Source organism: Furipterus horrens, unplaced genomic scaffold (genome assembly GCF_987537825.1).
Source record: "Furipterus horrens unplaced genomic scaffold, mFurHor1.1.pri manual_scaffold_15, whole genome shotgun sequence".
NCBI classification, from domain to species: domain Eukaryota; kingdom Metazoa; phylum Chordata; class Mammalia; order Chiroptera; family Furipteridae; genus Furipterus; species Furipterus horrens.
The window spans coordinates 15,452,214-15,469,659 of NW_028327185.1; the positions used below are offsets into that span (position 1 = coordinate 15,452,214).

At 41.8% G+C, this 17,446-nt stretch overlaps 1 protein-coding gene across 2 annotated transcripts in view; it reads left to right on the forward strand.

The window, feature by feature from the left end:
* Positions 1-16,759, forward strand: part of RAB4A (RAB4A, member RAS oncogene family) — a 28,444-nt gene extending 11,685 nt beyond the window's left edge. The window contains exons 2-8 of one of the 2 annotated variants that reach the window (XM_090263498.1): positions 3,988-4,068; positions 6,211-6,325; positions 7,631-7,693; positions 9,184-9,338; positions 10,837-10,932; positions 11,586-11,722; positions 16,196-16,759. In XM_090263498.1, the coding sequence (XP_090119624.1) occupies positions 3,988-4,068; positions 6,211-6,325; positions 7,631-7,693; positions 9,184-9,338; positions 10,837-10,932; positions 11,586-11,701 (626 nt within the window). In that variant the 3' untranslated portion in view covers positions 11,702-11,722; positions 16,196-16,759. Of the gene's footprint in view, positions 1-3,987; positions 4,069-6,210; positions 6,326-7,630; positions 7,694-9,183; positions 9,339-10,836; positions 10,933-11,585; positions 11,723-16,195 lie in introns of those variants that run through there. The other variant, XM_090263499.1, reaches the window with a different exon arrangement.
* Positions 16,760-17,446: the final 687 nt, after the last annotated feature.

The window sequence follows — 17,446 nt, forward strand, 5'->3', positions numbered from 1 at the left end:
AGTCTTTCACGATGAAGATTAGTTATGGAATTTAAAAAATGCTCTTTATCAAGAGGAGGTTCCTCTTTATTCTTATTTTTTGAGAGTTTTTATCATGGATGAGTGCTGACTTTTATGAATTGCTTTTTCTGCATCAGTTGATATGATCATGTGCTCTTTTTCCTCTTTAGCCTATTTATAGTGTAATTCTATTGATTGATTTCCAAATATTTTAGCCTTTCATTCCTGAATAAAGTATACTTGGTCATAGTGTATAATTTATATATATCTGAATTCAGTTGGCTAACATTTTATTAAATATTCATGAGGGATATTGTTCTGTAGTTTGTTTTATTAATTGTTTCAGTTTTGGAATCAAGATAAAAATAGCTTTATAAATATACTTGGGAAAGGTGCCCTCCCCTTCTGTTTCCTCCAAGAGGTTGTGTAGGTTGGTGTTGAATCTTCTCTCTGTCTGGTAGAATTCTCTAGTGAAACCATCTTGCCCTGTCCCCCTTCCAGGCACCGTGTCGGGAAGGTCCCCTGTGGTGCGGGGCTCCCCCTCCCACCAGCTGCCCAAGTGCCACCCAGTACCACTGTCAGTGCGCGGTGGCCCTCGCATGAGCACGTCCGTCTTCCCTGTGTTTAGCCCCTTGACCCTCGAGCGCACCACACTTGTGCTGGTGGCTTGTCAGTGTCACTCATCTTCCCAAGGCACCTGCGCTTCTTTTCATGCATGTTCTCTCTCTTTTTTTTTTTTTTCTGTTCTCAGGTTCATTGATTTCTTTATTATTTCCTTTCTTCTTTGTGCTTTAACATTATTTTGCTCTTCTTTTTCAGGATTCTTGAGGGAGGAAGCTTAATTGATCAAGACTTTCCTCTTCTCTTTTTTTTAAATTTTATTGTGTTTTTTCCATTACCTTTATCCCCCTTACACCTTCTTCCACCCCCACCCTCTTTCTAACGTATGCATTTAGTGCTCTGAATTTTCCTCTCGGCACTGCATTGATTGTATCCCACACCTTTTGATAAGTTGTATTTTCTTTTCTATTCAGCTCAGTGTATTTTGCTATTTCCCATGAGACTTTCTTTTTAAATCTTGGATTATTAGGAAGTTTGTTGGTTATATGGAAAATAATATAACCAGAGCCACTTTAAAATGGAGTTGGAGCTGCCATTCAGAGAAACTGGCTTGCAAACACCCTAGTCCTCAGCCTTTGGGGTGGTAAAACAGGGGAAATAACTTTGGGCTGGGTCTGAAGCACATTGTACCCCAAAAGAACTACATATCTGCAGAGATAACAAGAAGGCAAATATGATGACTGCCAGACCGAAGATGAAGAACAAAGTTATCCGCACCTATAGAAATGTCTTCCTTCTACACATGTAATTGTTCTCCTTTCTCAGAACTACCCTTTGCCTAGTTGGAACACTATTTGGGTTTCTTCCTGAATCAGTGCTTCCCAAATACCTAATCTTTTGAATATCAAACTAAATGCTTGGTGCTTCTCACCTTGGCATTTATGTTAGTACAGCCATGTGCCGCATAACGTTTCAGTCAGTGACAGACCACATATGTGACCACGGGCCATGTGACTACAGTGGAGCTGAAGAGTGCCTGTCACCGAGTGAGTTCATAGCCTGTGATGTCAAAGAATCTGCCAAGGATGCAGAGGTTGCAAGAACAGCCAAGCTGTGGTTGAGCTGGCAAACCACTGTCACCTGCGTGGGGGAGAGGAGGATGCTGAGGAGCTCCGAGAGGCGGTGCCCGAGAACTGACTAATGAGCTGTTGTCGGAACTGGAACAGGAATGCTTAGCTGAAGAAGAGGCCAGAGAAAAGGAAACTGGAATAGAAAAAGAAGAACAAAAAAGAACCATCATGAAAACTTATAGTGGAGCGTTTAGCAGAATTTTTACACGCCTTTGCAGACCTTAAGAAGCTTCTTTATAAGTTTGAAAACATGGACTACCACCACCCCCAGCACTGAAAGATTTTCATTAACAGAGAAGATACATTATCTGCTTACGAGCAAACCTACAATGAGCAAAAGACCAAAACCAAGCAACCCCCCATGGACATATTTCTGAGGCAGGTCCCTCGGGAGGTGTTCCTCAAGAAGTCATGTTGTCACAGCAGTGACAGCTCCGTGCAGCCTATTGCCCCTGAAGACCAGTGGGACAAGATGTGGAGGAGAAAGACAGTGATATTGGTGATCCTGACCCTGCGTAGGCCTAGGCTAATGTGTGTGTTTGTACTTAGTTTTTAACGAAAAAAATTTTATAAGTTTTTAAAAAATTAATTTTAAAAATAGAAGAAAGGTTTCAGATTAAGAATATAAAGTATTTTTGTACAGCTGTACAATGTGTTTGTGTTTTAAGGTAATTGTTATTATGGAATAATTGAAATATTTTTAATTTTAAAGTTTATAGTAAAAAGTTTACAGTAAGCTCAGATTAATTTATTACTGAAGAAAGAAAATATTTTTTATAAATGTAGTGTAGCCTGAGTGGGCAGCGTTCATAAAGACCACAGTGTAGCCAGCGCACAGGAATGTCCCGGGCCTTCCCTTTCGTTCACCCTCCCTCGCTGACACCCAGCGCAGCCTCCAGTCCTGTGGGCCCCATCCTGGTGAGTTCCTGTACAGGGGCATCGTTTTTACCTTTTCTGCCATGTTTTACTGTACTTCCTGTGTGTTTAGATACACAGATACTTAGATTGTGTTACAGCTGTCTGCAGTGTTCAGTACAGTAACCGGCGGTACAGGTTTACAGCCTGGGAACAACAGGCGATCCCAGCCAGCCTCGGGGCCTAGCAGGCTCTACCACGGAGGTGTGGCTCCGGTGTCTGACAACCAGGAAGTTGCCTAAGGATACATTTCTCAGAACGTGTTCCCGCAATGCCTGACTGTATGTATTTGGAGAGTTTCCTGTGGTCGTTTTGTTACTGATTTCTAGTCTGATTCCATTGTGGTTGGAGAATACATTCTATATGATTTCAATTCTTTTAAATTTGTTGCGGTTTGCTTTATGGCCCAGGATATGCTCTGTCTTGATAGATCTTCCATGGGCCCTTCAAAGCAATGTGCTCTGTCCTTGTTGGGGAGGGTGTTCTATAAATGTTGGCCAAATTCTGTGGTTGATTGTGTTGAGTTCTTCTGGATCCTTGCTGATTTTCAGTGTAGTTGTTCTATTAAATGTTGAGAGAGTGGTGTTGAGGTCTCCAGGCATAACTGTGGGTGTTAACCTAAAAATAAAATGGCCTCTTAAAGTGAGAGTCAAGAAGCATTCATTTGAGATAAAAAAAAAATAGCCATTTGCAACACACTGATTCAGGCAGAAGCCCGAATGATTCTGGAAATCCTTTATTTCCATTTCATGGAAATAATATCCCAAATTCAATATATTACTCTCTGTAAAGAACGAATGAAGAGCTCTCCCTACACTGCACGAGGCACATTTCACACCTGGAATATTGACCCAGACGTGACTTCAGCCATTCTTCCCACGGGTTACAGATGAGGGAGCAGAAACAAGACCACAGAAATCTCCCAGTCTGGGGAAACTCAGACCTGTTTGGAAAAAACAAAAAAAGGAAGAAGGGTGTGGACTTCTCAAAGCATAAAAGTCTACCAGGTCCCCTGCCCCACCGCCCTTAGGAAACACCTGAAATTTCTAGGCCACGTGTGCTTATCATTGCAGATTCATATTTGACCAGTGGCTAGCAAAGGGAGGTGTTTGATGTATTACAAGAGCAGTTCTCAGACTTTCAACAACAAAGGAAATTGTCCCAAAAGCATTTTTTAAAAACCACTGAATTACCACGTAAGCCAAATATCAAAAGTGTGAAAAGGTAAGTCAACATGTTCATTACTGTTTTCATAAAACATTGTTACCGCTCTTGGTTATAGTAACAGCTAAGATTTCATTAAATTTTAAGATTGTAGCCTAAGAATAAATTTATAGCACCTGTGTTAAAGTTATTTTCACGGTCTCTTTTTGTTTTTCAGATTTCTTGTTCAAGTTCCTGGTTATTGGAAATGCAGGAACCGGCAAGTCTTGCTTACTTCATCAGTTTATTGAAAAGAAATGTAAGTGACGTCAGGCAGTCATTGTTTCACGCACATCTTCTCTTCAGAGTGCCCTCCTGCTCAGCGCTGTTTACGGCAAAACTTCTGAATATTTTTCAGGAAAAGTCATAGCTTAAAATGTCTGCAAATAACCTTAAAAGTCTGTTATTAAGTTTTGTGTATGATGACTATTATGTTAGCATTTTCGCTTTTATAGGAGTTCGTTGTTCAGTATGTAGTCACTCACACTGCGCGTTGTCCAGATGCTGAAATGCAATACGGTGATGGGGAAGACAGTGGAGGAATTTCATTTCCTGGCGGGGAGGGGCCCCAGAAGCCCTGGTAGTACATTTTGGGTAAATGACTGACATTTGGTCCTCAGCGGCCTAGCAGTATAGTTAAGGCAGCTGTTGGCCTCCATTCTGTCTTACAGGTAAAGAAACAGAGGTTTAGAGAAGTTGGTTTGTGCTCTTGGGATGGGCACCTAGTCACTGGCCACCTAGTAAAAGGTCTTTTGACCACAGAGCTCATCTTCTGCCATTGACGTGCGTTGTTCTGGTAAGGGTGGTTGAGTGTTGTATTGCAGACTATTGTGAAAAGCCGTAAGCTCGAAAGGCCTTTGTAAGTAGTGCTTCTACAGTCACGGAAAGACTTGTGCAGAAGGACCGGGTCGGTGGCAGTCGGGTAAAGGTGTGACAACAGAATTCATTTCGTTTAATGAAGTGCATCTTAAGCAAGTGTGGACTGCGAGACACTCGAGGTGACGGGTAAAATGGAGGGAAAGAGGCAGGAGAAGGGGTCTCGGCAGAGCTTCGAAGAAGAATTATACTCTAGGAATGCATTCTGCTACTCCATTTTTGTCAGCCGAGGGCCTGTTGGGAGCTCTGTGTAGTGGCCTGGACCCAGCCTGGGGTCGTCACAGACCAGGGTTCGCTGGCTCCCACTGGGCAGCCCAGGGTCCTCACGAGGTGCTGAGACTCTACATTGTGCCACCTCAGAAAACGATACCCGGGGACATCAGGTCAGGTCCCCAGACTGCTCAGTCTTCCTCTCCGGTCCCTGGAAGGTCGTCCCCTGCCTCCTAACGAGGGTTCGTCTGCATGGTCTGAGGTTAGGATGTCACAAGGTGTCAGTGTGCTTCTCTGTCGCCTTGTCGAAACCAGGGTGCCCTTGACCTCAGTCACCACCCCTGGGAAGGCTGTTACTCTGAGGTTTGCCTGGTGGCTTCATTCTGGAGAACTGTCCTCACCGGTTCTGCACTGGCTGGGCACGAGACCCACTGGTACAGTCAGTATTAACCTTTTATCCTCTGCACCTCCGGGAAACAGGAAACACAGCTGTCAGGCGGTATTCCCGGTTTCTGGAACAGTTAGTTCAGTATCGTCTTGAAGTTGTAAGTGTACACGAGTCAGTGGGCCGTTTAACCCTGCTAGCTTTTAGCTTATTTTCATCTTCCCAGATTTTCTTCTGCAGACAGCTTACTGCAGCTGGGCTTGGCAAATTACTTAGTTTGCCTGCTCTTCTGCCCGTTTTACACAGGTAGTATGGAGTTCTCCAACAAATCCATTCCAAGGTATTCCCACACAATACTAAAATTCCTGAAAACTCCACAGCTCTAATATGCACTGAGTTTTGTTTTGGGGGGTTTGCTCTTTGGTTTTGTTTACTGTTTCTCTTTTCCCCTTAATCTGTGGTCTCCATCAGTTTTCTTTGGGGAGTTTTTTATTTCCTTAGAATATTTATCCATTCAAATAGTTGAAACTCTCACTCCCTCATGGGTGGCCTAGTTGCCAGTCTGTCCCTGGGCAGTGAGTCCTTTAAGATGGCACCCGGGGGTCTAATGCAGCCTCCATCTGGGAGGACCGCAGCAGTGGTCCGGGCTCCCAGCTCCCGTTATGCATGGCCAGCACCCAACATAGGCTTTAAAATGTGTGGTTTGTTTCAGGATTTTTGAGAAAAAGCTTTATTGTCTCTTTGAGAATAGGGACTGTGTGTGTTGGGTTTAAAACAGTGAATGCTAATCAGCTGTTGGAGAGATAAGTGGCTAAAGTCAGTGACATTTTCTGTTGATTTCACCCTTGATTTTAGTGTGGCTTGTTTAAATCTATAAGCCTCTTTCCTTACTGTTCGAAAAATAAATGTCTTATTCTTTTTCTTTTTCAGTCAAAGATGACTCAAATCATACAATAGGAGTGGAATTTGGCTCAAAGATAATAAATGTTGGTGGTAAATATGTAAAGTTACAGATATGGGACACAGCAGGCCAAGAACGATTCAGGTAGCCTTTTCTCTTAGTAAAAATATTTGAAAATTGTATTTGAAATAATCAATTATGTTCTCTTAATCTATGGGCCCCCTTCCCACCCCCTCACACAGATGTTAGAAATTTCACCTCTGGAAGCTTTAAGACAAGCCAAAAGTCAGTTTCTGCCCACACAGCCTCATTCACCAAGGAATCCACTAAAGTCTGTTCCCAGTGAGTGGACCCTAATTCCCGGGCTAATTTGCTCACGTGGCGTTGCATATTCTGTAGCACACTTGTAGATTGCAGGCCAGGTAAGGGCCCAAACAATTTTTCTCTACTTCGCTTTTTAGAAAGACTTAAAAGAATTTTTAAAAACCTCTTTAGGGGTTTTATTTTGCACTAATAGAGTGTGTTCTGATGGTCGATACACTTGCCACAAACTGTTCTGTCCTCCAAACTTGGGTTGCACACCGGCCGAGCGGCAGTGACCCCAAATCCCTCTACCAGGGCAGAGGTAGGGCGGTGTTTCGTTAGCTTGTTTGAACACATACACCGTCACAACAGAACAGATGCCCAAGTTCCAAAATTCAGTTAAATAAAATGAACTCCCACTGCAAGCCTTTCACTTAATTATGTGCGTGACTGTTGTATTTTAAATGCTCAGTAATTGTTGGCCTCAAAAGTATTGTTTTTAGTCATAATTTTTCTTCTGGAAGCACTGATTAAACATGGTGGATTCAATTCAACTTTTATGTGTTCTCGCCCCCAAAGCCCCGCTAAAATGACTAAAATAACATAATATTAACTAAAATTTTTAAAAAATTAATGAAAAAAGGAGAATGCTGAATTGTGATTAAAACATTTTAAAAAAATGTTAAAGATACCTGCCTTTGGAGGATAAAAGCTAAAAAGCAAATTTAAAAATAGTTGCCTTTTCAAAATGTATAGTCATAATGAGTAGCGCTGAGTTTTCCTGTAAGCGTCCCAGTGTTCCTCCCCTGACGTATGCAGGGTCCATCTCTGCGGGGTCTGTCTCCCGACACCAAAGGCCTGGGGTCTGTCCAGATTCTCCAGCACCAACTGGGTGTCCAGCGATTCGGTTCGGTTCTGACACTCTCTGGAGGCAGCTGAAGGGCTCAGTCCCACCTCCCATCGTCTCCGTCACTGATTTCAGACACAATAGCTCCTCGTATGTGTGTCTCTGAGTCACGTCTCGTTTGAAGCAGCGTCTGTCCCTGTGTTGGGGATTGCAAGGCCGATGGGTGCTTTGGTGCCCGAAGACGGCGTGCAGTAGTGCAGGACCTTGACCGCTGAGAGTAACCAGTGTCACTCTTTCAGGTCTGTGACGAGAAGTTACTACAGAGGCGCCGCAGGGGCTCTCCTCGTCTATGACATCACCAGGTAATGCAGATCCCCCGCCCCCCATCCCTCAGTGGAAGAGGCAGCTGGGCCGCCCCCAAAGTCCCCTCCCGTCCGGGTGCACCTGCGCGCAGCTGTGGTGCGTGTGCAGCGGGCCGCCTGGCTGGGAGTCAGGAAGCCCCTCGGCCCTTTCATTTGGGGTCTTGGAGGTTTTGAACCAGCCTCTGCCACAGCTTTACCATGTAAAGAACTATATTCATCGGGATTTAGCTAGACAGGCATCATTATGTTCCTTAACACGATGCTTTGACACTTTCCTTAAGCTTTACAAAGTGCAACCTCATGTGTGGTAAATTATTAGAGATCCTGGACGCTGATCGAGGGTGAGGGCAAGGCTGGTGGAGCTTGCCTGGCTGCCCATCTCAGTTCTGGGTCCTAGCGGGGTGACGTCCTCAGGCCGGTGCCCCCGCTGTCTGGGCCCGAGGTTCCCTGTCTGTGGGATGGGATGACGGTGGTGTGTAATACCCGTGGGTCCTGGGCAGGTCCACAGGCTAAGGTAAAGCTCCTGGCACCTCATAAGGGTCTAAGCCTGCACTGTCCTGTGTGTAGCTGCCACCCACATATCGCAGTTCAATGACCTTCAAAGTGAGTTCCTTGTTCTCACTTGCCCTGTTTCAGGTGCTCAGGAGCCGCGTTGGGGCAGGTTATAGAAATTGCCTGTCCTGGCAAAAGCCCTGTCAGACAGTGTTGGCCTCGGTGTTTGCTGTACTGCCTTAGAAACCTGGCATCTAAACCGTACCCCCTGGGGCTCTTTCTGGGTAGGAACTTGTCCCACCGGAGGGCATTCCTGGGCTTCTGTAACCGCCCCCACCCCCCGCCATGTGCTGGGGTGAGGCGCTCTGACCCAGACCCGCCACACTTACCCAGTGGCAGAGGGGCTCCGCCTGCTGAGGTGGGAAGTCATTAGGCTATCAAAGTGGCGGAGCTGGCAGGGAAGGGGTGCAGGGGGGGCAGGTCTGTCATTAGATATGTGAGGGCTGGAGTCACAAAAGACCTGGTCCTGTCCTGGCTCGGCCACTGGCTGCTCTGTGCCTTTGGGGAGCAACTCATCTGTCTGGGCCTCACAGTCCTTATAAAGACTCGGTGTGATAAATTCCTATAAAGCAAAGTACCGGCATAGTGCATGGTTTTGTTAAATGGCAACAGTTAGCTGTTAGGTCTTGTGTTTCACAGACTGAGCTCAATAAATATTTGTAAAATTAATTAAGGAACTTTTGTTTCCTTTTGCTCCTTGACTGGGCAAATAGAAAACAACAGAATATCTGACTTGCTGTCTCATTTTTCTGGAAACAAAACAAAACAAACCCTGTGGGTATGGTGTGTACTTGGGCTGTTCAGGTTGTCTGCGTAGCCCTCGAGGGTCCTGGCGTTACCCCGACACGTTTAAAGCAGTGTGAGTAGTGTGACTGACCGGAAAGAGTTGCTAGTTTTATAAAATACATGTATTATTTTCACAATCTTATATTACGCAGCCGAGAAACCTACAATGCGCTTACTAATTGGTTAACAGATGCCAGAATGCTAGCAAGTCAGAACATCGTGATCATCCTCTGTGGGAACAAGAAGGACCTGGACACGGACCGTGAAGTTACTTTCTTAGAAGCTTCCAGATTTGCTCAAGAAAACGGCAAGTGACCTTAGACCTATTACTGTTTTTCAAATGGCAGATTTGGGGGTGATAACATTACTTGCAGCTTAGAATAACTCTTGGAGTTTTAAGTTTAAACAATATTTAGGAAATGTGGACCTTTCAATTGTTTACTGTGAATTGTGACTTATTTAGCATGTTTTCACAATATTGCATTCTGCCTGTATAAGTGACTATGATAAAAGTAAATGTATTGATATTCTGTACTGACTTTTCAGTCTAAGATCTTTGACTGTTACAGGTCTTGGTTTAAAGTGAAATTGGTAACAAAAGTCTTAAGGCTCTAATCAGATGATGTCATCTTTTTAATGTAGCTTGGAGCTAAGATGGTGAAATATTAGATCTAAATAGAAGGAAACAGTCGGAGAAATATTGGACTTAGTGTCTTTATCATGGTCACATTAAATTTAAGTCATTTGGTTATAGATGCCTTCGAGACAGCTCTGAATTTCTGCATTCTCTGTAGAATACGTGGGATTTGCACACAAAACTAATGGCTGCTTCTAGGTAACAGAATGATAGGAATTCAGGTATTTTAAAGAACTTTAACTTTTAGAACCAATCAAGAACTAAAGTATCCTGACATCTACTTTCAGTTTGACTCTAGGACTCCCAAATGGCATTCTCACACAGTCACTGGCTTTCTGCTAAGAAAACATACCTGAGAGAAAACCATAAAACCATAAGCCATCAGGAGTTTGTAAAGAAGCTGTTTAAAAATACAGAAGCTTAGAATGTTGCTGCTCAGCAAGAACTCAGATGTCATGTAAAGGCACCTGGTTTTTACACGTGAGGGAACCAGGCCCCGAGACTAGGGTTCACGTGGCCTCTGCTGGGCTGCAGCTGCGCCAGTGGATAAGAAGAGTGTTAATTCTTACAAGACCTCTTCATGGTCAGAATGACAAACTGCAGTATAGTCCCCCCAGATGTAAACGCTTGTCCATTATATTTGGGGTGACAGGAAGCTTATAGGAGAAGGAAGTTGTTACTTTGCCTTGGAGGGACAGCCGAGCTGCTTCATCCAGCCTACATCCTCACCAAGATTTAAGTGCTGGTACAAGATACCAGTACTTGTCAGAAAAGGTTAGGCTTCTTCTGACATTTAAAAATACATACTGACAGCCTTGGCCAGTATGGCTTAGCTGGTTGGAACATCATCCCGTAACTAAAAGGTTGTAGGTTTGATTGCCCAGTTCGGGCACATACGGGAGGCAACCAATCGATGCTTCTCTCTCTCGCATCAATGTTCCTCTCCCTTCCTCCCTCTCTAAACGATAAAAAAGTGTCCTTGGATGAGGATAAAAAATATTTATGTATACATGTGTATATGTATTGATTGATTTTATATTTGCAAAAACACATGGTTTTAAGTAATAAATTACATTTCACATGCTACTCTAGGAGAACACAAAACAGGCTGAGTAATTATGATTGTCTTCTAAATGTGGCTTTGTATTTTGTTGGATGTCAATTTTAGAGCTGATGTTTTTGGAAACAAGTGCACTGACGGGGGAGAACGTAGAAGAGGCCTTTGTACAGTGCGCAAGAAAAATACTTAACAAAATTGAGTCAGGTAAACCTAATTTGTTGAACCAGTCTACTTTGAACATTTGGCTTGTTGCCAGTATTTTGCTGTCACAAATAATGCTGTGGTAAATAATGTTTTATAAGTCGTTTCACGTGTGTGAATGTGTATGTAGACGAAATTCCCAGAAGTGGAATTGCTGGGTCACGGAACAGAGGCATGTGCAAAATAAGGAGAGGCCATCCAGTTTCTCCTGTCGGGGTTGTAGCCATGTGTACCCCCCTAGCAATGAATGAGCATGCTTAGTGCACTGAAGCCCCGCCCACGGGGTGTGTTATCATATTGGGTGTAATTTTACCTGTCCGATAAGGGGAAAATAATACCTCTGTAGTTTAATTTTACATTAACTTACCTTTGTGTACATAATATTTTCACATAATTCCAAATTTTTAAAAAAGCATCACACTCCATTACCACCCCTCTCCCGTCCCCTAGCCGCCTAGAACTCCTTGAAGTCAGCCATTATTATCAGTTCTTTACATGTCATTCAAAGATATTTTATGCCCAAGCAAGCAAACATATATGTATATATTTTTTCCTCTTTATTAGAAACGCTGATATATCTGCACTTTTTAAAAAATATATACTTTGGGGATCACAGAAACATAAAAACTTTTTTTAAAGACTTGCTTGTCCCTCAGGTGAGCTGGACCCGGAAAGAATGGGCTCGGGCATTCAGTACGGAGATGCCGCCTTGAGGCAGCTGCGGTCCCCGCGTCGCGCACAGGCCCCGAGCGCTCAGGAGTGTGGCTGTTAGAGGCGGCGTGGGGGTGCAGAGGTAGGTGCTCACGCCGCAATATCCCTGCTGGCCCTTCAGCGTTGTACTGTGCTCACTGCCTGGGGTTCCACGCGTGCTTTATGTGAAGACTAGGAACTGCCTCTTGCTGCTGCATCATGAAAGGGGGAGGTGACTGTATAATTCAATGGGAGCTGTTCCCCAGGGGAACACCCATTCTTCTTGAGCTCACATGGTCTTAGCAAGAGAGACCAAATTCTTGGCTATGAAATACATCTTAATACATTTAAAAGAACAAAAATCATACAATGTCTGTTCTCAGACCACAATGGAATTAAACTAAAAATCATTAATAGAAGGATAACTGGGAATCTCAAGAGAAATTTAAAATTATTTTAAACCAAATGAAAATCAAAACATAACATCAAAATTTGGGGGTAATGCAGCAAATGCAGTGCTTAGAGGGAAGTTTATAGCATTGAATACATATATTAAAAAAGAAGGAAGATCTAGATGCATGCACCTATGTGTACACTACAAAAAGTCCGAAGTAGGCAGAAGAAATGAAATAAGAATTAGAGCACATATTTATGAAATTAAAACTAAGAAATCAGTTAAGAAAAATCAACAAAACCGAAGATGGTTCTTTGAAAAGATTAATAAAATCAATAATAAGCCTCTAATCAGTCTAAGAAAAAGAAGATTGCAAATTACAAATATCAAAAGTGAAAGAGGGAGCATCACTATGCAGATCCTATGATGAACATTAAAAGGATAATAAAGGAACAACATGAACAACTCTTAAGCCAACAAATTTGATAACGTAGCTAAAACAGACCAATTCCTTGAAAGATACAATTTGTTAACACTCACACAAGAAGAAATATACAATTTGAATAGGCATATATCTATTAATGTAATTGAACTAATAATTAATAACCTTCAAAAACAGAAAGCACTAGACCCACATGGGTTCACTGATGAATTCTACTAGATATTGAAGGAAGAAATTATATTGATTTCCTACAATCTCTTTCATAGGATCGAAGAAGATGAAATACATTCTAACTTATTCTATGAAGCCAGCATTACCCCAATTCCAAAACCAGAGAAAGACATTACAAGAAAGAAAAATTACAGACCAATATCTCTCGTGAACATGGATGCATAAATCCTCAAAAAAAAAATATGTATGTAAGCAAATCAAATCCAACAATATATGAAAAGACTTACATACTACCTGTAAGTGGGATTTATCCCAGGTATGCAAGGCTGGTTCAACATTACAGAATTATGTAACCCATCACATCAACAGACTACAGAAGAAAAATCTCATAATCATGTTAAGAAATGCAGAAAAATCCTTTGACAAAGTCCAACACCTATCCATGATGAAAACTCTTGGTAAACTAAGAGTAGAGGGAAACTTCCTCCACTTGATTAATACTACAAGAAAACCTACTACTAACATCATACTCAGTGGTGAGAAACTTGAAGCTTTCCCACTAATACCAGGTATAAGACAAGGATATCCCCTCCCACCACTCTGTTTCAGCTTCATACTGAATGTTCTAGCTAATGCAGTAAGACAAGAAAAGGGAATATAATGTATACAAATTGGGAAGGAAGAAATTAACTTGTCCTTATTTGCAGATGACATAATTATCTATATGGAAAATTGAAACGAATCCATAAAGTCCTATCTAAGTGATTATGTAGCAAAGTTGCAGAATACGAGGTTAATATTCAAAAGGCAATCACTTCTCCATATGTCAGCAGTGAACTAGTACAACTTGAAGTTAAAAACACAGTACCATTTGTGTTAGCATCCAAAAAAAGGACGTTGGTTAGGTATACCTAACAAAATATGCAGAAGATCTATAATAGGGAGGAAGATCAAACTGATTCTAACATTTGTATGGAGTGGCAAAAGACCCACAATGGCCAACACAATACTGGGGGTGGGGGAGCAGAGTTAGCAGAATGTCCTCACTACCCAACTACAAGACAGTATAACAGTAAGCAAGACAGTGTGGAATTGGTGAAAGAGTAGACAAACGGATCAATAATGGAACAGACTAGAGAGTCCAGAAATAAACCTACATAAATATAGCAGCTGGTCTTCGATAAAGGAGCAAAGGCAATAAAGATAGTCTTTTCAACACATAGTGCCGAAACGGCTGGCCGTTCACATACCAAAAATTAGACACATACCAAAAATTAGACACAGATCTTCCACCGTTCACAAGAATTCACTCAAAATGGGTCACAGACCTAACTGTAAAATGTAGAACAGTAAAGCTCCTACAAGATGAAACAGGAGAAGAACCAGATGGTCTTGGGTACAATGACTTTATAGACAAAACACCAATTGATAAACTGGACTCCGTTACCATTTAAAATGTCTGCTCTGTGAAAACAGTGTCAAGAGAATAAGAAGACAAGCCACAGACAGGAGAAAATAGTTCCAACAGACATTATTTAACAAAAGACTTATCCAAAACATACAAGAACTCTTCAAACTCAACAATGAGGAAACAAGCAACCCAAAGGTATATTTTTATTGATTTGAGAGAGAGAGAGGTTGATGTGAAAGAGAAACATCGATCAATTGCCTCCCATAAGTGCCCTGATTGGGAATCGAACCTGGAACCTTTTTGGTGTACCGGATGATGCTCCAACTGACTGAGCTACCCAACCAGGGCAACAAGCGACCCAATTTTAAAATGGGCCAAAGACATTAACAGACACTTCACCAAAGAAGATATAGAGATGACAGTAAGTCTTTGAAAAGATGTTTCACATCATACGTCATAAGGAAAATGCGAAGTAAAACAAGATATCACTACTACAAACCTATTAGAATGGCCAAAATCCGAGATACAGACGACACCAAATGCTAGTGAGGATGTGGGGCCACAGGGACGCTCATGCATTGCTGGTGGGAATTTTCTTACAAAACTGAATGTACTCTTACCACGTGATTTAGCAGTCTTAATCCTCGATATTTACCCAAAGTAGTTGAACATTTGTGTCTTCACAAAAGCCTGCACATGGGTGTTTATAGCAGCTTTATTCCTAATTACCAAAACTTGGAAGCAACCAAGATGTCCTTCAATTAGGAGAATGGATAAGTAAGCTGGCACATCCAGACAATAAAATGTTATTCATCGCTAAAAAGGAATGGGCTGTGAAGCCATGAAAAGACATGTAGGAACCTTCAATGCATATCACTAAGTAAAAGCAGCCAATCTGAAAGGCTACTACATACTACAGTGATCCCTCACTTACCGCGGGTATTACGTTCCAGACATACACACACACACACAAACCCGCGAAGTAGGAACCTTTCATTTATTCTACACTCTTAAACCTACGTAACTTTAACAACATACCTATACAGTACCGCAAAATCCCGCGATCCAGCGAAAAATCCGCGATAAATAATTAAATATAATATTTTTTAAAATGCCACGATACAGTGTGGCCACGGTAAGTGAACCATGATATAGCAAGGGACTGCTGTATATGATTCCAACAATATGACATTTGGTAAAAGGCAAAATTATGGAGACAGTAAAAAGACCAATGGTTGCCAGGGGTTTGAGGGAGAGAGGTATGGATAGGCAGAACACAGATTTGTGGGGCAGTGAAATACTCTGTATGATATCATAATGGTGGTCATGTCATTATATACTTGTTCAAACCCATAGAATGTACAATACCAAGAGTGATGTAAACAATGGACTTGGAGTGATGATGTCTCAATATAGGTTCATCACTTGGTAACAATTTGTCACTCTGACAGGGATGTTGGTAATGGGGGCAGCATGCATGTATGAAGGAAGGGGGTATATGGGAAATCTCTGTACTTTTCCCTCAGTTTTGCTGTGAACCTAAAATTGCTCTAAAAAACCTAAAATCTTAATAAGTTTCAAACAGCCACTAAAGTAACATAATAAAAAGTTGTAGCTAGTAAGTTAAAAAGGAGTTAAAATGGAATAAAATACCTGATGTAGATCCAAAGAAGGCAGAAAAAGAGGGGAAAAGGTAGTAAAGAACAGATGGACCAGGTAGAAAACAAACAGCAAAAGGATAAATTCACCATTTTTAAAAACAAGTTAGGTGTTCCACTTGAAAGAACTTGGAAGTCCTTCTGCGCTTGCTTGGGGGTGGGGGGGAAAGGAGGGGTGGTGGTTGGTGGGAGAACCTGAGATGCTGCTGCCTTTAAGCCAGGGAGGCGGTCTTCTTGGGTTCACTGAAGCCTAAAGGAATGCACCTGCTAGGAAAATAGAAGGCTCGTTTATAAAATTTGCAAACAGAGACTGTAACTTTCTAAAGCTTCCTCTTTTTTCCCATTTACCACAGTGGACTTTTTACGTACAGCCAACGTTATCTAATAGACATTAAGTTTAACTACAAGTTGGAAGTATTCACTGCTCCCTTTGGGATTTTAAGCTGTATTTGTTTGTACATTTATAGTTATGCATATTTCTAAATTCTTCTGTTTTTTAGGTGTTCATACAGTGGTATTTGGGACCCAATTGTTGGAGCTTGAAGAAGAAGTTTTTTACCACCATCTTTTTCTACTTTATACAGAAGTAGATGTTTGTCCAGGGGGAAAATGATTTCGGTGTTATGTAAGGTAGTGGCTGTGGCACAGCAAACCACGTGGTAGAGCTAATCCAATGGACAATACCATGATGTATACATGTATGTAAAAATGTTGTTCCCTAGTTTTCCTTTCCCCGTTGGTTTAATCCTGGCTCTGTACTGTATATAACTAACCCGCTGCGTCTCTACAGCATGGTGTCTGATGTATGATATAATAGAATGTTACACTAAATGCAGTCAAATATTTTATTTTTCTTAATCATCTGAACTGAAATCTGCTGATTTGAGGCGTGCACAGCTGGTTATGTTCGCGGCCTGTTCTGCGAACTCTGGCATCGATGGCCGCCAGCGCGGTGTTCATTCAGTTCCATGTATCACAGTCCATGTATCACGTGACCCACACTGGAACTACTAGGTCATTACTCACGTACCAAAATAAAATAAAAAATGGAGTTTTTCTATGAACTTGACACTGTCCAGACTCTGTTGATGTGAAAGCATCTTCATCCAGATCAGTTCAGGAAAGGAGGCCTGATACCTGCTGTTTTAGGCACTGTGACCAACACGGACGATGCTGGTGCCTTTAACCACACTTATCAGGCAGCCGATCCTGCTCTTCCCTGTCGATAATAGTGATGGATCCTGTAACCTGGGCTGCACATTGTTCCGGTTTGCTGATCTATCTGGTCTTCCTGCTAGAAAACACCTGGTTTGTTAGTGTGCTTTTTCTGGGATTCAGTATTATAGCATCACTGCCTCTTTTTTAAGCCTTTTATTGTTTTGTGTTCCTTTTAAGGAAACCCAAATCAAGTTATTATGAAAGGGATACTGCTAAGAAATTCCTGTATAGCTTTTGCCGAATACTTAAAAATGCCTTAGTACCGTTATTAAGTCAACACATTTTTAATTCATGTGAGGTTTGTTGAAGTATAATATGTATTGTATTGCAAAGACTTGTTCTAATATTTTAAAATGTCAATGCAAAAAATATATAATACAACTTTTCTTTAAAGTTGAAATACAGCATTATTGAAGGCTGAGAAGTTAAAAAGTATTCTTCACCTTAGACGTGTTCTTCCACTTGACTTTTTAGCTATAGGCTGATTGGTAAATTTCATTTTTCCATCAACAGAGCACAGCAGCACTACCAAC